The sequence below is a fragment of the Gigantopelta aegis genome, chromosome 9 (assembly GCF_016097555.1).
Source record: "Gigantopelta aegis isolate Gae_Host chromosome 9, Gae_host_genome, whole genome shotgun sequence".
Lineage (NCBI taxonomy): Eukaryota > Metazoa > Mollusca > Gastropoda > Neomphalida > Peltospiridae > Gigantopelta > Gigantopelta aegis.
In genome coordinates this window covers 84,570,380-84,597,111 of record NC_054707.1, presented here as the reverse complement: position 1 = coordinate 84,597,111, position 26,732 = coordinate 84,570,380, and the positions used below count along the sequence as shown (strand labels likewise).

The 26,732-nt window shown below is 37.1% G+C and overlaps 2 protein-coding genes across 2 annotated transcripts in view; one reads left to right on the top strand and one right to left on the bottom strand.

Annotated features, from left to right (window-relative positions):
• Positions 1-1,041: 1,041 nt before the first annotated feature.
• Positions 1,042-10,403, bottom strand: LOC121380447 (organic cation/carnitine transporter 7-like). The gene is made up of 3 exons (XM_041509264.1): positions 9,318-10,403; positions 7,790-8,077; positions 1,042-1,939 (listed from the first exon to the last, which is right to left on the bottom strand). Exons 1-3 carry the CDS (start codon positions 10,372-10,374, stop codon positions 1,275-1,277), a joined length of 2,010 nt encoding a protein of 669 aa, XP_041365198.1. The 5' UTR covers positions 10,375-10,403; the 3' UTR covers positions 1,042-1,274.
• Positions 10,359-26,732, top strand: part of LOC121380448 (biotin--protein ligase-like) — a 28,533-nt gene continuing 12,159 nt past the window's right edge. Inside the window, exons 1-3 of the mRNA XM_041509265.1 lie at positions 10,359-10,443; positions 20,592-20,752; positions 25,406-25,586. Coding sequence (XP_041365199.1) covers positions 20,615-20,752; positions 25,406-25,586 — 319 coding nt within the window. The 5' untranslated portion in view covers positions 10,359-10,443; positions 20,592-20,614. The remainder of the gene's footprint in view (positions 10,444-20,591; positions 20,753-25,405; positions 25,587-26,732) is intronic.

The following is a 26,732-nucleotide window of genomic DNA, read 5'->3' as shown; positions in this document are numbered from 1 at the left end:
TCTTTCCAAAGGTTTTACCGAGATTTGTAACAAAATTAAAAAGAGGTTTTAGATGTTACATTAGTCACTTGTCATCGGGCATATGCACTTAACATAATTACTTGCCCGGCATGAACATTCCACTTGGCACGGGCGTCGGGCGATGGAATTTTTGATCCCCTGGATGTACTCGGTCTCCCTGTTATCAATAGATGCAATAGATGTAGTCGGTCTCCCTATGTTATCAATAGATGTACTCGGTCTCCCTGTTATCAATAGATGTACTCGGTCTCCCTATGTTATCAATAGATGTACTCGGTCTCCCTGTTACCAACAGATGTACTCGGTCTTCCTATGTTACCAATAGATGTACTCGGTCTCCCTGTTATCAATAGATGTACTCGGTCTCCCTGTTACTAACAGATGTACTCGGTCTCCCTATGTTACCAGTAGATGTACTCGGTCTCCCTGTTATCAACAGATGTACTCGGTCTCCCTATGTTACCAATAGATGTACTCTGTCTCCCTATGTTACCAATAGATGTACTCGGTATCCCTATGTTACCAATAGATGTACTCGGTCTCCCTATGTTACCAATAGATGTACTCGGTCTCCCTGTTATCAATAGATGTACTTGGTCTCCCTATATTATCAATAGATGTACTCGGTCTCCCTATGTTATCAATTGATACATGCACCCGGTCTATCCGTTATCAATAGGTATTTCTGACACAGTTCATGGCAACCGTCTGGTTATTTTGTCTCAAGTAAGTCTTGCGTCCTTGCCCTGTCATCACATACAGAGAGGATAGAGCTAGATGACCACGTAGCCCGTTCAAGAGCTAGACGGACATTCGGACGGTTATGATTAGGGCCTACTCTCTCAGTCAGACATAACACTAGAAAAAACACGAAATGGCTTCCTACCACCGGGTAGGCAAAGATTCACGCTGTAATACAACAATAAACCTATGGATGACGTTAAATACCATTACATTGGTGTTTGTCAAGTTCCCCGATAACAAATATTTGACATATTAATCACTAATACAGACACAACGTACAGGAAGAAACCCGTGAGCACCTACATATAATACATATTTAACAGGAACATTGTTGAAAGCGTTATCCAAAATGTCCGTCTACCTCTCGAACGGCAGAATACTCAGCTAGGCGAAAATCAGGCTACAAATATTCATGTATGTCTTGATATATATATAAAATGTTAAATTTGGCATAGCACCATGCTAGTACAATGCACTATACTGATTGTGTGTCAACGTGGACAAGACGATCAACTGGGTGTCCTAGATTCACTACCACCCACGCGTCTGTCGAGTAAATCTTCCCCCGCAGTCTCCCGCCTTAAGCCGAACGTGCACAGGAACTGCAGGCCAAAACAGCTGGCCCAGACGACGGGGTAGAGCCACACTGTGGACTTGATGGACAGCAGGACTTCCCCGGCGAACGGCGTCACGAGACCGGGAACCTCGATGACGATGTTGGCCACGGCCATGGCGGTGCTCCTGACGCTGGTCGGGTACATCTCCGGGGTGAAAGCGTTCAAGATGGCGTAGATGGGCACCATGAAGAAGTAACACACCATCACGAACACGGCCTTCAGGAAGTCGAGCGGCGCGAACGAGAACGCCATCAGAGATACGGCCGTGAACAAGGAAAAGAATCTCAGACTCTTGATTCTGCCCAGCATGTGGCTTTCTATGAGAATCATCGCCAGGCACAGGCCTGGTATTTCTCCTAGGAAGATGGTGAACATGTTGAAGTAAGGATCCACCCCTAACGAGTCCATGTACTCGGGCAGGTACAGCGTCACGCCCCAGTAACCCGTCGACTGGAACAACCACACAAGACAGATAAACACAGTCCGCCATCGTAGTTCCGGTGAAAAGAGTTCAAGGACGTGACCTCTCTTCTTAACAGACGGGCAAACGATATTTCCTGAATAATAATAATAATAATAATAATAATAATAATAATGTTGATTAACAAATAAATACATGAAATAAACAACAAACGAAGATCTGACTTAGAATATGACTACAAATAAATCTTTTTTAGAATTTTAAAGTAGGGCCTAAACATTGTAGACGCTTTGAAAAATTTAAATAAATAAATAAAATAAATAAGTTAAGACAAAACAAAACATTAATGTCATTAAACAAAAAATACATTTTCACTTGGATTAGCGAAAACCACTAAAGGATTTCGAAGATTAGCGAGGAAGAAAATGTAGGCCCCTACGTGAATGATCCAAGGGCGTATCCGGAAAATATTGTAGGGAGGGGACCAAAGGGAAAATGACACTTGGATTAACTCCTGAAAAAGGCACTTCAATAAACGTTTGGCATCCGTATAACGGAAATTATAAACAAATTGTAAAAAAAAGGGTGAGGGCTTGAAATTTGAGGGAGAAATGACTCTTCTGGTCCAGTCCATGGATCCGCCCTTGATGATCTGGCTGACTGAAACATACTTTATTGCTTTTGAAAAACGACCCACCAACAGTTGGTACAAGTTATCCAATGTTTTTGACTATGTGGTTATCACAAATTTGTCCTCGACAGCAGTGGCCATTTTGGACGAACGTATTGCCCATAGTTGGCAGCCTTTTTGCATAGATGTTTGTAGACTAAATGTGTGTAAACTGCATTTGGTGATTCCAGCTATTTTTGTTATATAATTATATGTGATGCGTGATGCACACACTAAACATCACATGATAATGTAGCTGAAGGAAATCAGAATGTGTAAATGGTGCGCGTAGACGGGACAGGGATACATCGCCATACAGTCCATTGTGTATTTCAGTTTGTATACAATCCATTGTGTATTTCATAGTTTGTATACAATCCACTGTGTATTTCCTAGTTTGCATAGTCCATTGTATATTTCCTAGTTTGCATACAGTCTATCGTGTATTTCCTAGTTTGCATACAGTCCATTGTGTAGGCCTATTTCATAGTTTGCATACAGTCCATTGTGTATTTCATCGTTTGCGCACAGTCTATCGTGTATTTCCTAGTTTGCACACAGTCTATCGTGTATTTCATCGTTTGCACACAGTCTATTGTGTATTTCATCGTTTGTACACAGTCCATTGTGTATTTCAGTTTTCACAGTCTATCGTGTATTTCATCGTTTGCATACAGTCCATTGTTTATTTCATAGTTTGCAGTCTATCGTGTATTTAATAGTTTGCATACAGTCCATTGTGTATTTCCTAGTTTGCACACAGTCTATCGTGTATTTCCTAGTTTGCATACAGTCCATTGTATATTTCCTAGTTTGCACACAGTCTATCGTGTATTTCCTAGTTTGCACACAGTCTATCGTGTATTTCCTAGTTTGCACACAGTCTATCGTGTATTTCATAGTTTGCATTACAAAACCCAGTCCAAAAGAAATGTATAGCTGTAGAAATTTGATGTTGAAATATGTTGCATTTAATTGTTTTAACATTAATTAGGACTTCATGTTGCGCGGGGCACCCATATGCGAGGGGCAAACCACTCTCTCTTTGAGTCTGTTAATGCACGTATAACGGCCGGGCGAAATGCCAATATAAAATGTGATTGTAAGACCGAGGTATGATTGTGGGTAGAGCTTGGCTGTACTGTTGTCTCGAGATATGTCATCAGATTACAAGACCATCCTTGCTTGGCTTGTAGGAACATTTCCACTAATACTAGTATATATTACTTGTTAACAACAACGAGAGAGCGAGCGCCGACAAAGGTTCTAACGCGAACCTTGACTTTTCGGTGATTCCATTCCCTGAAAAAGTTTCCTATTCGAACGAGTGCCTTAAGATTGCTATACCAAAGGGAGCGGTATGTGGTGTCCGGTCTGTGGCAAGTACATATAACAAATCCCTTGCTACTAATGGAACAATGTAGCTGGTTTTCTCTCACAACGTGGCCAAATGTTTGACATCCAATAGCCGATAATTAATAAATCAGTATGCTCTAGTAGTATCGTTAAACAATAACAAAGAAATGTGTGTCATTTGAGACACACTGGCACATCATATGACAATAATAGCTTTACAATAGTTATCAGTATGGGACTATCGTTGGTGTAACCCTTCCGCCATGGATCCACGTTTACAAACCATCGGCTTAAAACATAGTAGCAGCTGACACATCACTTAACACCTAACAATACGTTTACAAACCATCGGCTTAAAACTTAGTAGCAGCTGACACATCAATTAACACCTAACAATACGTTTACAAACCATCGGCTTAAAACTTAGTAGCAGCTGACACATCAATTAACACCTAAAATACGTTTACAAACCATCGGCTTAAATTTAGTAGCAGCTGACACATCAGTTAAGACCTAAATATGTTTACAAACCATTGGCTTAAACCTTAGTAGCAGCTGACACATCAGTTAAGACCTAAAATATGTTCACAAACCATCGGCTTAAACCTTAGTAGCAGCTGACACATCAATTAACACCTAACAATAGTTCAAAAACCATCAGCTTAAACTTTAGTAGCAGCTGGCACATCAATTAAGACCTAAAATACGTTTACAAACCATCGGCTTAAACCTTAGTAGCAGCTGACACATCAGTTAAGACCTAAAATAGGTTCACAAACCATCGGCTTAAACCTTAGTAGCAGCTGACACATCAATTAACACCTAACAATATGTTTACAAACCATCGGCTTAAAACTTAGTAGCAGCTGACACATCAATTAACACCTAAAATACGTTTACAAACCATCGGCTTAAATTTAGTAGCAGCTGACACATCAGTTAAGACCTAAAATATGTTCACAAACCATCGGCTTAAACCTTAGTAGCAGCTGACACATCAATTAACACCTAACAATACGTTCAAAAACCATCGGCTTAAACTTTAGTAGCAGCTGGCACATCAATTAAGACCTAAAATACGTTTACAAACCATCGGCTTAAACCTTAGTAGCAGCTGACACATCAGTTAAGGCCTAAAATACGTTCACAAACCATCGGCTTAAACCTTAGTAGCAGCTGACACATCAATTAACACCTAACAATACATTCAAAAACCATTGACTTAAACCTTAGTAGCAGCTGACACATCAGTTAACACCCAAAAATACGTTCAAAAACCATCGGCTTAAACCTTAGTAGCAGCTGACACATCAATTAAAGACCTAAAATACGTTCAAAAACCATCGGCTTAAACCTTATTAGCAGCTGACACATCAGTTGAGACCTAAAATACGTTCACAAACCATCGGCTTAAACCTTAGTAGCAGCTGACACATCAATTAAGACCTAAAATACGTTCAAAAACCATCGGCTTAAACCTTAGTAGCAGCTGACACATCAATTAACACCTAACAATACGTTCAAAAACCATCGGCTGAAACCTTAGTAGCAGCTGACACATCAATTAAGACCTAACAATACGTTCAAAAACCATCGGATTAAACCTTAGTAGCAGCTGACACATCAATTGACACCTAACAATACGTTCAAAAACCATCGGCTTAAACCTTAGTAGCAGCTGACACATCAATTGACACCTAAAATACGTTCACAAACCATCGGGTTAAACCTTAGTAGCAGCTGACACATCAATTAACACCTAACAATACGTTCACAAGCCATCTGCTTAAAATTTAGTAGCAGCTGACACATCAGTTAACACCTAACAATACGTTCAAAAACCATCGGCTTAAACCTTAGTAGCAGCTGACACATCAATTAAGACCTAAAATACGTCACAAACCATCGGCTTAAACCTTAGTAGCAGCTGACACATCAATTAACACCTAACAATACATTCAAAAACCATTGACTTAAACCTTAGTAGCAGCTGACACATCAGTTAACACCCAAAAATACGTTCAAAAACCATCGGCTTAAACCTTAGTAGCAGCTGACACATCAATTAAAGACCTAAAATACGTTCAAAAACCATCGGCTTAAACCTTATTAGCAGCTGACACATCAGTTGAGACCTAAAATACGTTCACAAACCATCGGCTTAAACCTTAGTAGCAGCTGACACATCAATTAAGACCTAAAATACGTTCAAAAACCATCGGCTTAAACCTTAGTAGCAGCTGACACATCAATTAACACCTAACAATACGTTCAAAAACCATCGGCTGAAACCTTAGTAGCAGCTGACACATCAATTAAGACCTAACAATACGTTCAAAAACCATCGGATTAAACCTTAGTAGCAGCTGACACATCAATTGACACCTAACAATACGTTCAAAAACCATCGGCTTAAACCTTAGTAGCAGCTGACACATCAATTGACACCTAAAATACGTTCACAAACCATCGGGTTAAACCTTAGTAGCAGCTGACACATCAATTAACACCTAACAATACGTTCACAAGCCATCTGCTTAAAATTTAGTAGCAGCTGACACATCAGTTAACACCTAACAATACGTTCAAAAACCATCGGCTTAAACCTTAGTAGCAGCTGACACATCAATTAAGACCTAAAATACGTCACAAACCATCGGCTTAAACCTTAGTAGCAGCTGACACATCAATTAAGACCTAACAATACGTTCAAAAACTATCGGCTTAAACCTCAGTAGCCGCTGACACATCAATTAAGACCTAAAATACGTTCAAAAACCATCGGCTTAAACCTTAGTAGCAGCTGACACATCAGTTAAGACCTAAAATACGTTCAAAAACCATCGGCTTAAACCTTAGTAGCAGCTGACACATCAATTAACACCTAACAATACGTTCACAAACCATCGGCTTAAAACTCAGTAGCAGCTGACACATCAATTAACACCTAACAATTCGGTTTTAGTCACTTTAAAGTGTACAGCGGCTCCGACACGCTTAGCTTTCAAAATATTGTTTAATGATTCACAAAGAGATTCGCCTCAAAGTAGTCCTAATATATTTAGGTTTTACCCAGTAGCGGATCCGAGGGAGGGGGGGGGGGGTCCATGGTTTGGACCCCCACCCTTTTTAAAAATCGACCATAACCTTTAAGGGTAAACGTGATTATATTAACTGTTCTATGTAAAAGGAGAGATCAGTCATGACATTTGGACCCCCCCCCCCCCCCGCCCCCTTTTCAGAAATCCTGCATCCGCGCCTGTAACCCCTAACCTTGTGGTGTTTTCTCTCCTTGAATACGTGTTGTTTTCATTTTAAATGGAAGATAGTAATAGTCACCGTATCAAATTACTCAGCTACAAAGACAAAACGTGAGTCAATCGGACATCAGCAACACCATTTGATTCATGCTTACGGTTAGGGTGTGGCTCACATTACAGCTGACCCGTTTCTTCATTATAGATGGTCAAATGTTGCTATCATCTGTTTTGCTTGACAATTAAGAAACGCCCTGTACCTAATCCTAAATGGCTGTGTAAAATGCAGAATGTCAAAGCTGTAATATTAGCTAACTGTAGATACCTTCCGTTGGTTTCGTGCTGTTGGTTCTAGCGATGGTTTCTAATATTAGCTAACTGTGGCTACCTTCAGTCAGTTTCGTGCTGTTGGTTTTAGCGATGGTTTCTAATATTAGCTAACTGAGGCTACCTTCGGTAAGTTTCGTCTCGTTGGTTATAGCGATGGTTTCTAATATTAGCTAACTGATGCTACTTTCGGTTAGTTTAGTCTCGTTGGTTTTAGCGATGGTTTCTAATATTAGCTAACTGTGGCTATCTTCGGTTAGTTTCGTGGTGTTGGTTTTAGCGATGGTTTCTAATATTAGCTAACTATGGCTACCTTCGGTTAGTTTCGTCTTGTTGGTTTTAGCGATGGTTTCTAATATTAGCTAACTATGGCTACCTTCGGTTAGTTTTGTCTTGTTGGTTTTAGCGATGGTTTCCAGGACGATGAGCGCCTTCTCGCTCTGTCCACTGATGAAGAGATACCGCGGCGTTTCCTGGGATACGAACAGCCTCATGACAAACATCAGAATGGACGGTAATGCGCACGCTCCGACGAACCATCTCCAGCCCCATTGAGAACGAGGCAGCAGCAGCCACGCCATCCCACTGGCGTACACCGCCCCCAGCGCGCCACAAAACGTAACAAGCACCATCGCGGATCCTCGGTTTCGTCTCGGCAGAAACTCTACACATTGAACAGAAAGTGAAAATCATAAAATATACACCCAGCATGAACAGAAAACGTAGCCAAAAATGACTAGAATCTTAACTTTATAACCTTTACGAGTATGTGATGGGTATACGAAAATATTACCTCCCGCCACCAAATGTGTTGGGTTCTGGAACAGTCATTTTGATTTATGCGCCTCACACAAGGTGTGATGTTAGCATGTGCCCTTTGCGAACGTTTTTCTGCCCGGTCTGGCTGAACGCAGCCTTGGTAACATTACCGCTAAAAAGATATCACAACCTCATACCTGACAACTCTCACGCTTTTGGGACCTAAGAAATTGTTTAAAATAGAAAAAAGCAAATTATTGCCTGAAAATGGTAGACAATAATGACTGTCCATCTTAAATCTGAACGACAAAACCGTTATCAACCAAATCGTATCTCCACAGTCCACATGAGGCAGTCGAAAAGGATTTTGGCAACTTAGGTCGTGATTGCTTCCACGAATTGCTGTCAAGTACTTTATCTATAGAAGGGCTGCTACTCCCCAGAACACTACACCCGTACATCGCCTGTAATACTGTCTGCCACCCACAAAACTGGTTGGAGAAATGGATGGAGAGCAGAGCAGAGAGAGAGAGAGAGAGAGAGAGAGAGAGGGGTGGGGTGGAGAGAGGCAGTGGTGATGACACTCATGGATCACTGTCATAACAGTAATGATATCAGGTGTTGACGAAAGGTGAAAATACTCTTAAATGTCCTTGTTTTCACAGTCTATTAAAGTAAGTAAATTCCCTTTCTTTCCTTTTTGTAACAGAATGCTACAAATGTTCAAAAGATCGCCATTTTGGGTTTGCTTTCTGGACCCCTTAACCAGGGTTATGCCCTGGACCTGACCAGGGGCCTGCAGTCCCTGGATCCCGGCTTTTAATTGTCTCACTCCTTAGAATTGCAACAGGTTGGCAGCTCTGCAACCTATCGACCTGAGGCTGCATTATACTTACCTAAAATGACTTAATGTTTAGCAACCTATAAATAACTAAATCCCCAGCAAACAAACTACAGAAGACATTTAGCAGCGCGTTGTGGGCCTATTTAAGTCGTAAGATCAATAGCCCTCTGTACGTGTTTTAAACTTAGTTATATATCAATCATTTTATTATGTGGTATGTGCTTGTGGGAAAAGTACATTTACTGGTACTAGTAAGTTGTTGACTACCTTACAATGTCATATACAATGTTTTAAAACTCACCAAGAAGGAGAACGAAGTCGATCGCTTCCAGCCCGCCAGTTCCTACAGACACAAACGAACGAATAACTACGAGCGAGAGGAAGGAAGGAGAGAACGCAGACGCCATCCCAAAAACAGCACAAATGCCCATAGTAATCATGAATGGAATCTGACGTCCACATTTGTCACTAAGTGTTCCAAAGATATATCCACCAACAATGCCACCAATTCCACTAAAGAACGGTAACCACGGAAACTGAAACTCGGGTAAATCCCACTCTTTTTTCACGGGTTTGCTGAGGAAGACAAACACGAGAATCGCTGAGCAAACAGAAAAATATCCACCTCCGGTAAGTATTATCATCTTTATCTGGAACAAACCGAATTTTAGCTCGGACAGAACATCATCAAGATCTTTGTCCGGAGCTGTATCTGGGAGGAGCTGTGACATTTCATCGTCTAGTTGGTTTGGATTGTTCCGGGAAGAGTCTAAGTATGGCAACGCCTCTGACAAGTTAGCGGATGACGCTCCACACGGTTCTGGGTGAGAGATTAAACATTCGCTGTGTGGAGTCGTATCTGGAAGGATCTGTGAAAGATCATCACAAGGATAATCAGGAGTGTTCGGGGCGGAGTTACACGGCTGTGATTGATGAGGAGTGTTCGAGGCGGAGTCACACGGCTGTGATTGATGAGGAGTGTTCGGGGCGGAGTCACACGGCTGTGGTTGATAAGGAGTGTTCGGGGCGGTGTCACACGGCTGTGATTGATGAGGAGTGTTCGGGGTGGAGTCGCACGGCTGTGGTTGATGAGGAGTGTTCGGGGCGGAGTCACACGGCTGTGATTGATCAGGAGTGTTCGGGGCGGAGTCACACGACTGTGGTTGATCAGGAGTGTTCGGGGCGGAGTCACACGGCTGAGATTGATCAGACAGATCAGAGGACGAAGCTTCAAACAGAGGAAGCGAGGTTTCGCCGTATGCTTCATCCCGACCACGTGACCACCCCTGGCTGTTGTGACGCTTGTCGTCATGGATACCCGTAACTGAATCTTGCTGCCACAGCCTCCCCTGACCCATCTGTTGCAGCTGAAGAACTTGTACTTCAAGGTCAGTTCCAGAAGCATCATTGTCGCCACCATCAACCTGGTAATTCATAGTCATTGAAGCAGCATGCTGTGGAATCGACCCATCGCTGTTTTGTGTCGGCCCACGGTACTGGCTATTAGTGCTATCCATGGAGGAATGTCTTTCAGTACAATAGGCCAACTATATTGATTTGTTTCTTATTCTCGGGTTTCTCGATTCTAGTCTAAATGACTGTATGGTCAACAGTAAGGCAAATTGAATCTTGCTTCAATCATTTAATTTTGTCTTTCACGAATCATGGATGATACAGTTAAGTTCTCGTTTCCTGTATTGTCCGTGTTGACCTACTGTTCTGGGCAGTTGTGTATTTGCACCATTGTCGAATATTAGAATGTGAAACACAGACTATTTATGTCCAGTTAATTTCTTTTTAACTCTTTCGCATACAGATATGTTTATTTTATATACTGGTATATGGTTATAAAATCACGTCAATGTAGCAATTAATTAAGCGACTGAAAATAATCAATTGGAAATGGATGTGTAGCCTAGTCTAATCCGAATACTCGACAACGTCGATCCATCTGTAACTAGGTGAAATAGGCCACCACTGTGTGAATTTGACGACTGAGAAGTACATCTACTGTCACAATATTACTTAATACATCCAATGAAGTCCAAGTTTAACCATTTTCCCATGACCGGAAGTGTCACTAACCCAAAACAACAAGTGACCTTTGTACACATTTACGTGACATTAGTACGGTGGTTGTACATTTCTCATCCAATTCAAAGCAAACGAATTTCATTACTGTCTACAGCGTGGCAAGTTTTCTAAACAAACGCACATTTTTCATGACTTTATCACCGCTGTTTAATCAATACAGTTGTGATTTATTTGTCAACTGTGAAACAAAAGGTGAAGATACAACAACGCCATGTGCTTTAGCAGACTATATATTTTTTTTCCACCTTTTTTATGTTCAAATTGTAGATCTGCAATTAAACGGAATGAACGTAGCCGATTATTTTTCTCATCCTTTAAAATGTCATGCAGACTCGGATATTTATTAATGTAAAATAAATTCTACGTAACACAGGCCCGTAGGAACCGGGGGTTATGGTAGCCCCCCCCCCCCCCATGACAAAAACACGTTTTGGGACCCTAGTCAATATTTAAAATGTACCCCCCCCCCCCCCACACACACACACACGACTTTATAACCTTTTCCAACCCAGTGTTCAGATTCGCCATGCCTCATTTGAGAGAACTACCGGTACTTGTAAACACATGTTTTACAATATGATATATACATTATTCTTTATTCGTATTTTTGGTTTTCATCTGTGAATCTTACGTTTTGTTTTTTTGGACTTCGCAATTATCGACTGGTGATATTTATTATACTACGCCATGCTCTGAAATTAGCGATATAAATGACTATCCGATAACCAGTCAATGAAATCAATCAGCAATGTTTTAGTTTTAGTCGAGTGTAACTAATCAAAAGACGGGTATTTCTCTGTAATTCCAGCGCCAGCTAAATATACGCATTACGTATTTATAAGTATATATACACGTAAGTATTAGGTGGCGTTTTGCCACGTTTTCGCCTAAATTAACTCGCTATAACTTATAAATGAATAATGATTATTATGATATATCGTACCGTCATACAATTTCGATCGACATATGTTTTCGATACTTTGTTTGTAACTGCATGTATCGCGAGATATTACGTCACTATCAGCCTAAACATAAACAACGAAGTGTCTTTTACCTCACAATATTAAAAATGCTTCAAGTGAAGCTGCCAACTTTATGTTTTAATTATAATACCATAAATAGTGTGCATGTTATCAGTTTTTCGTAATGCAATATTTTGGTAGTAATGAAATGCCTCACATAGCGAAATCCAGGTATCACAAATCCCTGCAAAGTTATCGTCTGCAACACTGACATCTGACCTGCCAAAGTTTGACGATATACCACGTGATCATTACACTGAACAATAACATTTATGGAAGGCTGGTTGGGTTACCTCTTATGTCATTCACAGCAAAGATCTTTTCGGTAATTTCTGGTGGGGGCATGTTTACATGTGCATTTACATTTACTACAAATAAAGTTGGTTTGGTGGAATTAGATTTTTTGAAAATATTTAGTTATGTGTCTCTGTCAGAGTACTTAAGGTGACAGTCTGAATTTAGGTGTCGTTGATACGTATAACAAGAGGATTAGACATTAGCCTATGACGAAAATATAATGTAAATATGTTTTAAATGAACACTGTCTATTGGTCTGAAGATTATTCAATATTTTTTTACAAGTTACAAACATTATATGATTTTATGTTCAAAAGAAGATTTTGATGTAAATTATTGCACGGAGTATAGACCCTTCACTACCATAAAAAGGACAAAAATAGACAGCCAATGAAACTATCGAAAACATATGACGTTTGTGAAAATATAGTGGAAACACCTGTACGACTTAGCAGCTAGTGTTTTTGGAGGAAAATTTGGTGTTCATGGGAAATTATCACTGTTGTGACTTGAGAAAGGTAAAGTAGTACCGTATGTACGAAGTTTTGTTTTTATTATATTTTAATTTTTTGCTTATCGTATCGAAAACATATGACGCCAGGATAATTGATTATACTGAGGAATTTCAGTTTGTGAAACGAAATACTTCAAATAGGTCTAAAAATTCAAATCGAGATGTCTTGTGCAGTTTTTTCAAATATAATTCTGCTTGACATCAAAAGGATACAACACACTGTTTTTGTGTTGAGGAAACGAAGAGTGAAATGTTCAACATTGTCACAGTTTGTTTACTGTTGTTCTTCACTTGTCGGATCAGATAAAGTCCGACTCCTAGTTCACCAAGGTAAACATCCGATGTTTACAAGTTTAAGCCACAAAACAAGTGAAGATTCCGCTCAGTTTTCAGAGTCAATAAAATCATGGAATTAATTATTTCGTGGCAAAATATGAGATGTACTAGAAAATATCCACGTGGTATGGGTTTTGACGCAGATAAGCAACGATCTCGCATAGTGTAAAAATAACGATGTTTTTCTTGTTATTATTTACAGACATAACCTAATGTATATATATCATTAAAATATAAACATTAAATTCAATTCCCCCCCCCCCCCCCCCCCCCCACGAATGAACACAAAAAGTAATGTTGTTCATCGGCTGAAATGCATATGAAAGACAAATATTTTAAGTTTTACATAGTGCATTATTTGAAAAATATTCCAACAAACATATTTGTAATGTATGAAATACACATGTATACTACTGTACATAAGTATTTGAGTTATATGCCCAGTTGTTTCGACTTATCCCATCATTGATATTTAGTTTGTTTTAACGGAGCTAATGCACCAATAGGTCTTAAGAGAAAAAACTTCTTTTTTATACTTTTCTCTCTACCTTTCTTTTACAGACAGACTATTCTGACTGCATTGCAAATGACATTAAATATAACCTGTTTTGATTTAATATATGCAAACACTTTTTTTTACCAAATAAGAACAGCTTTCTTTGATAGTAACTTTATATTTGCATCTTTCGAATATGTTGCAAGATGGCTTGCATACAAATTATGACTGTTACTGCCAGGGATTGGGAGTTCCTGAAAAAAGAAGGGATGTTTTGAACTATTTAAAACAAAAGAAATGTAGTATATATTGTTTACAAGACACACATTTCACAGCAGAGTTAGAACCTTATATACAAACTCAATGGGGATTTAAATGTATATTTAGTTCTTTTTCAGTAAATTCGAAGGGTGTAGCTATTCTGTTTAATAACAATTTTGAATACAAATTACATAAAATGAAAACAGATATTTCCGGAAATTATATAGTACTTGATATAACTATAGAAGGGAGAGAATCACACTTGTCAATATATATGGTCCAAATGAGGATAGCCCAAATTTTTATAAGAACATTTTGAAATTACTTGAAGAATTTGAAAATGAAAAATTTATTATTTGTGGTGACTTTAATTTGGTGCTTAACGAAAATCTAGATACAAGAAATTATATACATATTAATAACCCTAAAGCTAGAGAAAGAGTTTTAGAAAATTTTGAAAAATTTAGTTTTAAAGATCCATTTCGTGAACTTTACCCTGACCGAAAAAAGTATACCGTATTTGACCGGAAATAAGCCCATGTCTTTGAATAAGCCCACCTCCGTTTTGATAGCATTTAAGAAATTAGGCCCTCATTCGTAAATAAGCCCACCCCCAACTTCGTCACCTTATAAATAACATGAAATTGCAAGTTTGCTCAAAGTTCATTTAAAAGGTCATACCTCCTGCAGATAATTAAACACAAATGTAACACAATATTTTACCACCAGTGAGATTTAGCAGTCTAACAATAACAGTGTGTAACATTGTTTTCAATTTCATGCCTACAGTATTTCTCTGAAGTATCCAAGCCAAGTATGAACTAAAAACCAGTGTCTATTTTTACCACCACACTGGGTCCGCAGTTAATGCTAATTAAGCAAATACCGTATTCTGATTGGCTAAAAACAATGACCTTAGATTGACAATTCTTTGCAGTGTAAGCTAGCTGCCCGTTTCAGAAACGTGTGTATAGGCTATTGAGTTTGTTGTTAATTGCTGTTGTTTTAAGTCTTCTCAGCATTAAATTTTGGATGTAAATAAACAGCACTGGTAAGTAATTATAACATAGAAGGTGTGTTTCTGATAATTAGATACTAGTAAAAAAAAAACCAATTTAATTAATAAACAATTATTATTTATTAATAACAAATGGAACACTAATTAATAGATGTGCTACTGAACGTTTTTTGTTTTTTTCCTAGTTCATTTAAATATTGTTATTTATTTTAATTATTATTATTAAAATTTTTTTCAACAAAACTGGCCCCTTGTCTGGGAATAAGCCCACCCCATGCCAAGCTCACAATGAGTTGTCTTGGCCCCCTGGGCTTATTTCCGGTCAAATATGGTACTTGGACAAAAAAGAACCCAGTGAAACAAGCTAGATTGGACTTCTATCTTATATCCGAAAATCTAATGACATTTGTAGCAAAGGTATGGATAGAGAGTAGTTACAGGTCTGACCATTGTGGAGTCATTTTACAATTAAAGTTATCTGATATGGAAAAGGGTAAAGGACTTTGGAAATTTAACAACTCGTTACTTAAAGATAAAAAATATATTGAAACAATTAAAGAAACCATTTTAGATGTTAAAAGTCAATATGTAGTACCTGTTTATAACTTAGAAAATATCAAAACAATTTGACAGAGCTACCCCATAAAAGAAAGCCATGTAAGAAATTTCTATCTTACATGGGATATCACGCGCTTGCGTTTAACATGACGTCGTTGGTAATATATGACGTCATATTAATGTGACGTCATTAGACACCGTTTTAAATTAATATTTTGTTATTAAAACCTTCATTTTAAAAGCTATCTTGTTAATTTGTAGTGTTAAATTTTATTTAACACATGAAACAAACACGGCAAATACGATAGTGTAGTTTATTTATGACAAAATGATCAAATAAATAAGTTACTTGTTCAGCCATCTTTGTCTGTTCGTGTATAATAATGGTTTATTTACCGAATGAATGAGAGAAAAAGACTCCATCATATGCGGTCATGTGGGATAGAAAAAGTACACCCTCGTCCCAGGTCGAACTTTTCACCACCTTGGGTGTACTTTTTCTATCCCACATGACCGCATATGATGGAGTCTTATAATATTAAACGAAGCTCAAACAGCTTTTAGAAAAGGTTAGGCTACTCTACCACTGATCACCTATTTAATATACATTCATTAATCGAAATTCTGAGGAAAAGAAAAAAGAAATTATTTTGCACTTTTGTAGATTTTCAAAAAGCATTTGATCTAATGCTTGAAAAATTGCTTAAAAATAACATAAATGGAAAATTCGTCAAAATTATCTACCAAATGTATCAAAGAATAAAATCTTGCATTTGTACAAACAATGAAACATCAGATCTATTCCCTTGCAATATCGGTGGCCGTCAAGGAGAAAATTTGTCACCTGTTTTGTTTTCTATTTATTTAAATGATCTAGATAATTACTTAAAAAGCCACAATTGTACTGGGGTATCTATGGCCACAGATGACATAGCAACAATCTCGGAAACCACTCTTTATTTTCTAAGCTTATTATATGCCAATGATACTGCACTTCTCGCAACAAACACCTTCAATTTACAACAATCCCTTAATGGCATTTCACAATATTGCAATAAATGGAAACTTAAAGTTAACGTAAACAAAACTAAAATAATAATTTTTAATGGTACTGCTAATGACTACAAGAAGGTATTTACATTAGGAAACCAAACACTCGAAAACGTAAAAGAGTACAAATATTTAGGGTTAACTTTTACCAAATTAAATAGGTTTAAAATAACCAAAAAAACTGCTAACACAAAAGGCGACAAAAGCAATGTACTTTATCCTATCAAAATCTAAAGACAATAACTTTTCAGTTGAATGTAAATTAAAATTATTTGATTCCATGGTTGTCCCGATTCTTTTATATGGATGTGAAGTATGGGGCCATGAAAATATTGATATTATTGAAGCTATTCATATTAAATTTTTAAAACACATCCTACCAGTAAGGAAAGGAAACCCCAATATTCACGATATATGGTGAACTTGGAAGAAAACCCCTTAAATTAATTATCCAACAAAGGATGATAAGTATCTGGGCCCAAATTGTTTCTAGAAAACAAACAAAAACATCCCTCTTATTGTATAAACTAATGTTACACGACTCTAACATATCTGGATATAATTATAAGTGAATAAAACACGTGGAAAATATACTTAACCAACTAGGTATGACCAGTATTTGGATGTCACAAAACTTTTAATCTATACCACTACTTATTCATCACGTTAAATTAAGACAAAACGATCAGTACCTACAACAATGGAATAGCGACATAGCTTGATCATAAAATGGGGTAAAATGTACACCACATTTAAAGAACATCTACATGTAATATTAGAAAAATATATTATAAAATTACCACAAATATCCTGGACTACGTTACTAAAATTTAGAACATCAAACCATTACTTACCAATCGAAACAGGACGATGGAACAACACCCCAGTAGAAAGCAGACTATGTACACTATGTAACAAAAATGACATCGGAGACGAATTTCACTATCTACTTACATGCTCTTTCTTTAATAACTCCCGAAAAAAATGGTTAAAGCCATATTATTATAACAAACCCAATATGCTGAAAATTAAACAACTAATGACAAAAGACAAAATAAGTCTTCTAAAAAAGTTGTGCAAATTAATAAAAGAAATTACGGATAAATTTGGTAAACCTTAAAAAGAATTGTCTCCCAAGCTTATGCTGTCTTATTCCGACTACTACTATCCATGTTTGCATATACATATATATATATAGATTATTACTATTAGAAATATATTTCATTTTGTATTATTATTATTATTAGAAATTTTTTGTTTTGATATTGTACATATAAATTTTCTCCTGTAAACCCCATCTTGTCACTGTCATATAATTATTGTTAATGTACTTCATATGCCACTGAATAGTGGCCTGAGTGAAATAAAGTTCTGTTCTGTTCTGTTCTGAGGATTGCCTCGCAAACATATGAACATGTTTTGTAATTAATGAATAACTGACTTGGTGACAACTGCTGATGGTGATAACGGCCTTGTACCTGTCTGCGCATTGGTTAAACTGATGAGTACTTTGATTCCTACTTAACTGATAGAACATTAACTGTCTTGTTGAGGACTGGTGTGCACTTAACATACAGGTGTTGGGATGGATGTGTATCATTCCAGTTCTTTTGTTGGTACGAGGATTACTTAGGGAAGTTTACACTTTACATGTTCATACACTTATGTTAATTTCTAAATGTTATGGTTAACATTTAAGAATTAATGCTTGATAATTATGTACTTTTAACATAATTTTTCAGTACTTTATTTAATTACATTGCTTTGCAGATTTGTAATATAACTACATATGAATTGTAGTACAAATTTTGAAAGTACATGTAGTTGTATGAATATGTTTCAAGGAATAAATTAGATAGAGCTGACAATCATAGCATTTTAGATAATTTACTAAATATTTTCAATGGCCAGTTTAACTTTCAGATTGTCTGTTTCCCCATCTCTTTGTGTGTCTATTCACCTTTTCCCAGAACGTGCCATAAAAGATTAATAGAAATATTATGAAAGATTAATGAAACTATTATAATCAAAGATTTTTTAGGTTGGGGGTTGTGCAGGTTAATTAGAAATATTTATAATAATTAATATATATATATATATATTTAAATAATTGAATAAAAACCTTAAAATAACTAATTACCAGGGTGTTTACAGGGGGCACTGGCTTCCAACTGCATATTTTCCACACACACACACATATTGTTGAATATATGCATGCCAGTCCAAAAGCCTTGTGCGAGCATTCCTTTAAAACTCAGAATGCAGCTTATATTTTTTAATCAAACAATTTTACCATTATATTCATTCATTTGCTCAATTTATAACACGATTGCAAGACATCAGCATTGTTATTATTCATTTGTCTGAAATAATGTCTTGTTAACATTGGTTCTCGAGGACTCCCGGCCATTTTGTAATTTGTGTTAAAAATAAAATATTTCAAATAATTTTTATAAATTATTACAAGTACATATTTTGTTGAACTACATACATATTTTTATAAAACACAGAAAAGGTTTGTGTTGGAAATTTTTTGCTGTAAGCTATGTCACTAAATGTTTCACTCACCGGTTACATACATATAGTTAACAGTATTTACTGCTGATGTATGCTAAAAAAATTGATGCACGTGTGGTTAACTTTGCTACATAGCAGCCAGTTTAGTGCTCATTTGAATGGGAGAAATACTAATAAAAAGGTAGCTATATGGTTAGGAATTGTCTATTTATAAATATTGATATGCTTTAGAACCGAACACCCACACCATCCTCCCCTTGCTTCCACACCTGACGTGTGTTATAAAATGCTTTCTAGTCTATTTGTTGAGATATATTTAACTCTTTTATTTTTGTTAGAAATGTTAATACAAGACAGTGCAGGGGCGGCACAGATGGTACGGCCGGTACAGCCATGGCCGTACCACTTTTCAAAGAGGTACATTATGGTTGTCCCACTTTTGTATGTGTGTGTGTGTGGGTATATTTGTTATAACTGTGAAAATGTCCTTACAAGTAATTTGAAAGGCGAGTCTGGCAACCACGAGCTGTACCACTATTTTTCACACTGTGCCGCCCCAGCAGTGGTAATATTGCATTTTGCATTATAACACTTAAAACAGAGGTGTATGTTTTGAAATATTCTTTTAAATAAAATAATGACCTATATTATTATTTTTTATTTTTAGTAAGTACACACATGCTAGTACTTTTGTCTTTATACAAGATTTGTGGGAATTTTTGAGTGTGAATAAAAAAAAGCATTATGCCAAAATATACTAATAAAATATGAAATTTTAGTTTTAAGAATATTGAAATAACTCTGCATTTTTGTCAAGAACATGTATATACAAGCTTTAAGGGATATTAAATTGCAATAAAATTATTTCTATTTTTATAATGCACACATATACATTAATTTCGACATGTATTTCAATTGGTAAACCCTTTATTTATATATATATATTAGGTGTAGATTTGTCAAATTTCTATTTTAAGGTATTTGTCTGTAAAAAAGGCAAAAAAGGCACCATGTCAGAGCTGTGGTAAAAAAACATCTAGCCTGGTGACACACATTTCCCCCCCCAGATATATACATGTATGCATGTTTTGATATGCTTGTAGAATAGGTGATAAATGAGCACATTTTGAGTGGTAGAAATACAGCATTTTGAGTCAAAGAAATACAGTTTTTTCTCTAGAAAATTGGCACGGCATGGTCGATTAAACCCTTTTGGGGCATTTTAACCATTTTCAGGGCTCTTTATTTTCTCATTAAAGACAAAAAAATTATAAAAATAAATGTACTTAATATGCTTAATCATTCAGTCATGTTACATGTTGTACAACTAAGATCACGCTTATTGTTACAGAGAAATGTCCATCATCATTCAATCATGTTACATGTAACTAAGATCACACTTATTATTACAGAGAAATGTCCAGACAGAAATGGAATGGTGGCTGTGACGGAGAGGACATTCTCTTCTAACAGGGTCCTGCTGTCTGCTGAAAGATGTCAGACAAAGTTCAGAAGGAATAAGGTTTTGGTCAGCCCCATCAAGTGGTCACCACAGTGTGGACAGTGGTCACATGTATGCATCATTTATTTCATCCTCATCTTTGGGTTTTATTTTCTTCCTCATCTTTGTTTTTTTTGTTACTAAATTGTAGAAAATCTTTGAAAAGTTTCCAGTCAAATATGTATCTGAATACAAGACTTGAAATGTTTCCAGTCATATATGTACCTGTATACAAGACTTGAACCGTTTCCAGTCATATAGGTACCTGTATACAAGACTTGAAATGTTTCCAGTCATATATGTAGGTACCTGTATACAAGACTTGAAACATTTCCAGTCATATATGTACCTGTATACAAGACTTGAAACGTTTCCAGTCATATGTGTCGGTACCTGTATACAAGACTTGAAACGTTTCCAGGCAAATATGTACCTGTATACAAGACTTGAAACGTTTCCAGGTCCTGTATACAAGACTTGAAATGTTTCCAGTCATATATGTAGGTACCTGTATACAAGACTTGAAACATTTCCAGTCATATATGTACCTGTATACAAGACTTGAACCGTTTCCAGTCATATATGTACCTCTATACAAGACTTGAACTGTTTCCAGTCATATATGTACCTGTATACATTCTCAGAGGCCTGGTGTTTACTGAATTGTAATGTTTTCATTCTCAGAGGTCTGGTGTTTAGTGAATTGTAATGTTTTCATTCTCAGAGGCCTGGTGTTTAGTGAATTGTAATGTTTTCATTCTCAGAGGCCTGAATTGCAATGTTTTCATTCTCAGAGGCCTGAATTGCAATGTTTTCATTCTCAGAGGCCTGAATTGCAATGTTTTCATTCTCAGAGGCCTGGTGTTGTTTTCACTCTCAGAGGCCTGGTGTTGTTTTCATTCTCAGAGGTCTCGTGTTTAGTGAATTGTAATGTTTTCACTCTCAGAGGCCTGGTGTTGTTTTCATTCTCAGAGGTCTCGTGTTTAGTGAATTGTAATGTTTTCATTCTCAGAGGCCTGGTGTTTAGTGAATTGCAATGTTTTCATTCTCAGAGGCCTGAATTGCAATGTTTTCATTCTCAGAGGCCTGAATTGCAATGTTTTCATTCTCAGAGGCCTGAATTGCAATGTTTTCATTCTCAGAGGCCTGGTGTTGTTTTCACTCTCAGAGGCCTGTTGTTGTTTTCATTCCCAGAGGTCTCGTGTTTAGTGAATTGTAATGTTTTCACTCACATAGGCCTGGTGTTGTTTTCATTCTCAGAGGTCTCGTGTTTAGTGAATTGTAATGTTTTCATTCTCAGAGGTCTGGTGTTTAGTGAATTGCAATGTTTTCATTCTCAGATGTCTGGTGTTTAGTGAATTGTAATGTTTTCATTCTCAGAGGTCTGGTGTTTAGTGAATTGCAATGTTTTCATTCTCAGAGGCCTGAATTGCAATGTTTTCATTCTCAGAGGCCTGGTGTTTAGTGAATTGTAATGTTTTCATTCTCAGAGGCCTGGTGTTTAGTGAATTGTAATGTTTTCATTCTCAGAGGTCAGGTGTTTAGTGAATTGTAATGTTTTCATTCCCAGAGGTCTGGTGTTAAGTGAATTGTAATGTTTTCATTCTCAGAGGCCTGAATTACAATGTTTTCATTCTCAGAGGCCTGGTGTTTAGTGAATTGTAATGTTTTCATTCTCAGAGGCCTGGTGTTTAGTGAATTGTAATGTTTTCATTCTCAGAGGCCTGAATTGCAATGTTTTCATTCTCAGAGGCCTGAATTGCAATGTTTTCATTCTCAGAGGCCTGAATTGCAATGTTTTCATTCTCAGAGGCCTGAATTGCAATGTTTTCATTTTCAGAGGCCTGGTGTTGTTTTCACTCTTAGAGGCCTGGTGTTGTTTTCATTCTCAGAGGTCTCGTGTTTAGTGAATTGTAATGTTTTCATTCTCAGAGGCCTGGTGTTTAGTGAATTGCAATGTTTTCATTCTCAGATGCCTGGTATTTAGTGAATTGCAATGTTTTCATTCTCAGAGGCCTGAATTGCAATGTTTTCATTCTGAGAGGCCTGGTGTTTAGTGAATTGTAATGTTTTAATTCTCAAAGGCCTGGTGTTTAGTCAATTGTAATGTTTTCATTGTCAGAGGCCTGGTGTTTAGTGAATTGTAATGTTTTCATTCTCAGAGGCCTGGGGTTTAGTGAATTGTAATGTTTTCATTCTCAGAGGCCTGGTGTTTAGTCAATTGTAATGTTTTCATTCTGAGAGGCCTGGGGTTTAGTGAATTGTAATGTTTTCATTCTCAGAGGCCTGGGGTTTAGTGAATTGTAATGTTTTCGTTCTCAGAGGCCTGGTATTTAGTGAATTGTAATGTTTTCATTCTCAGAGGCCTGGTGTTTAGTGAATTGTAATGTTTTCATTCTGAGAGGCCTGGGGTTTAGTGAATTGTAATGTTTTCATTCTGAGAGGCCTGGGGTTTAGTGAATTGTAATGTTTTCATTCTGAGAGGCCTGGTATTTAGTGAATTGTAATGTTTTCATTCTCAGAGGCCTGGTGTTTAGTGAATTGTAATGTTTTCATTCTCAGAGGCCTGGTGTTTAGTGAATTGTAATGTTTTCATTCTGAGAGGCCTGGGGTTTAGTGAATTGTAATGTTTTCATTCTGAGAGGCCTGGGGTTTAGTGAATTGTAATGTTTTCATTCTCAGAGGCCTGGTATTTAGTGAATTGTAATGTTTTCATTCTCAGAGGCCTGGTGTTTAGTGAATTGTAATGTTTTCATTCTCAGAGGCCTGGTGTTTAGTGAATTGTAATGTTTTCATTCCCAGAGGCCTGGTATTTAGTGAATTGTAATGTTTTCATTCTCAGAGGTCAGGTGTTTAGTGAATTGTAATGTTTTCATTCCCAGAGGTCTGGTGTTTAGTGAATTATAATGTTTTCATTCTCAGAGGCCTGAATTGAATTGTTTTCATTCTCAGAGGCCTGGTGTTTAGTGAATTGTAATGTTTTCATTCTCAGAGGTCAGGTGTTTAGTGAATTGTAATGTTTTCATTCCCAGAGGTCTGGTGTTTAGTGAATTGTAATGTTTTCATTCTCAGAGGCCTGAATTGCAATGTTTTCATTCTCAGAGGCCTGGTGTTTAGTGAATTGTAATGTTTTCATTCTCAGAAGCCTGGTGTTTAGTGAATTGTAATGTTTTCATTCTCAGAGGCCTGAATTGCAATGTTTTCATTCTCACAGGCCTGAATTGCAATGTTTTCATTCTCAGAGGCCTGAATTGCAATGTTTTCATTCTCAGAGGCCTGGTGTTTTCACTCTCAGAGGCCTGGTGTTGTTTTCATTCTCAGAGGTCTCGTGTTTAGTGAATTGTAATGTTTTCACTCTCAGAGGCCTGGTGTTGTTTTCATTCTCAGAGGTCTCGTGTTTAGTGAATTGTAATATTTTCATTCTCAGAGGCCTGGTGTTTAGTGAATTGTAATGTTTTCATTCTGAGAGGCCTGGGGTTTAGTGAATTGTAATGTTTTCATTCTCAGAGGCCTGGGGTTTAGTGAATTGTAATGTTTTCATTCTCAGAGGCCTGGTGTTTAGTGAATTGTAATGTTTTCGTTCTCAGAGGCCTGGTGTTTAGTGAATTGTAATGTTTTCATTCTCAGAGGCCTGGTGTTTAGTGAATTGTAATGTTTTCATTCTCAGAGGCCTGGTGTTTAGTGAATTGTAATGTTTTCATTCCCAGAGGCCTGGTATTTAGTGAATTGTAATGTTTTCATTCTCAGAGGTCAGGTGTTTAGTGAATTGTAATGTTTTCATTCCCAGAGGTCTGGTGTTTAGTGAATTGTAATGTTTTCATTCTCAGAGGCCTGAATTGCAATGTTTTCATTCTCAGAGGCCTGGTGTTTAGTGAATTGTAATGTTTTCATTCTCAGAGGCCTGAATTGCAATGTTTTCATTCTCAGAGGCCTGAATTGCAATGTTTTCATTCTCAGAGGCCTGGTGTTGTTTTCACTCTCAGAGGCCTGGTGTTGATTTCATTCTCAGAGGTCTCGTGTTTAGTGAATTGTAATGTTTTCACTCTCAGAGGCCTGGTGTTGTTTTCATTCTCAGAGGTCTCATGTTTAGTGAATTGTAATATTTTCATTCTCAGAGGCCTGGTGTTTAGTGAATTGTAATGTTTTCATTCTCAGAGGCCTGGGGTTTAGTGAATTGTAATGTTTTCATTCTCAGAGGCCTGGGGTTTAGTGAATTACAATGTTTTCATTCTGAGAGGCCTGGTGTTTACTGAATTGTAATGTTTTCATTCTCAGAGGCCTGGTGTTATTTTCATTCTCAGAGGCCTGGTTTTTAGTGAATTACAATGTTTTCATTTTCAGAGGTCTGGTGTTTAGTGAATTACAATGTTTTCATTCTCAGAGGCCAGATGTTTAGTGAATTGCTATGTTTTCATTCTCAGAGGCCTGGTGTTTAGTGAATTGTAATGTTTTCATTCTCAGAGGCCTTGGGTTTAATGAATTGTAATGTTTTCATTCTCAGAGGCCTTGGGTTTAGTGAATTGTAATGTTTTCATTCTCAGAGGCCTGGTGTTTAATGAATTACGAAGTTTTCATTCTCAGAGATCTGGTGCTTAATGAATTGCAATGTTTTCATGTATAAAATATTTGTATTAATGTTACTTCTTCCCTGTTATTGTGATAGATAAAATATGTGAGTAAATCATTAAAATATGTTTACGTGATTGATGTTCTCTGTTTTTGCAGGCACACTATGCTGACCTGTCGACTGACGAGTGCATGATGGGAGTGAGGAGGATCTTGTATGTGTACAACGGGTTGGGAGTCAGTGACGTGTGCCGGGACCAGCTCTTCAAGACGCTATCAACACTCATTCACCCAGACTATCACGTTGTTGAGTACATAAAACCGGAGGAAATTCAGTGCGGTAATTACTTTGTCATATTGTCAGATATTGGGTCATGATTTTTGTTCAGTGAGCCAGTTGTAGGGTTGATCCGTTCCCATCTTTGTTGAATTATAAAAGTTTTTTTTTTTCCCATTTCTACATGTTAACTACTTGTTAAATTAACATTTTGTTTTACTTATTCAGTTAATATTTTGCCTAATTTATTAAGAAATATTTTTATCAATATATCAGTTTGTACTTAACAAGTTTGTGACTAATATAGCTTGAATATTGCTATAGTTTGTCATTAATAATTAATTTGTTTAGATTCTGCTACAAATTCATTTGAATCGCTTCATCATGAGAATTGTTTAGTTTTTTTCATTGATGTTTTTAATGTGCTTTGTAACTAATTAATTCAGAATTAGATTTAAAATGTATATACAGTGGACTCTGTACAAACCGGCATTTGAGTAATCCGGATTTCTGTGTAAACCGGCACGATATCAAAGTCCCGTCCAGCTACCGTTAATCTATTAGGAACAAAACTCTGGCTAATCCGGAAGCTGTGTACTTCGGATTACGGATGCAAATTCCAGAACAAAAGAATGGTTTACATAGTAATTAGCTCTGTCTATACCGGCACACAATTTTGCAAGTTCGGTCTGCCTTTGGTCAATTGTTAAACAAAGACAACAATTTGCAAGTAATTAGGCTACCGACTGTAACCGAGTGAGATGACATAATCGCGCTTCTTTGAACGTTTAATAAACAATGATCCACACTTCTTGTAATTACAATATGCAGCTAGATCAACTGGATTAGTATTAGTGTGTGTTGAAACCTAAATGAATTCACTCATATCGACTTAGTGTCAAGCAGTCTGCATAAATATGTATGGCGCATGTTTTGCCGTGTCTTATTGAATTAGTAATGGCAGGGCGACCTAGAAAACGGCAACACACGGAACTTTCACTGCAGACTAAAGTTAAATTAATAGAAGAGTTTTCATCGAATCCACTATGTAAACAGAAGGATTTAGCAGTGAAATTTAAGATAGGAAGACAGACAGTATCTGACATTCTAAAACGTGGTGATCATTACCGGCAATTGTATGAAAGCAACATTTCGGCAGAGAGAAAACGAATATCCAGCGGAAAGTTCGAAAATCTAAATGGATTAATG

What these genes read in the sequence shown, in the direction of transcription:
- LOC121380447 (XM_041509264.1), bottom strand. Translation starts at nt 10,374, where the DNA reads ATGGGTCAGGGGAGGCTGTGGCAGCAAGATTCAGTTACGGGTATCCAT. An exon ending in CGACTTCGTTCTCCTTCTTG is followed by an intron (nt 8,078 to 9,317) that starts GTGAGTTTTAAA and finishes TTCAATGTGTAG; the next exon opens with AGTTTCTGCCGAGACGAAAC. An exon ending in CAAGACAAAACTAACCGAAG is followed by an intron (nt 1,940 to 7,789) that starts GTAGCCATAGTT and finishes ATTATTATTCAG; the next exon opens with GAAATATCGTTTGCCCGTCT.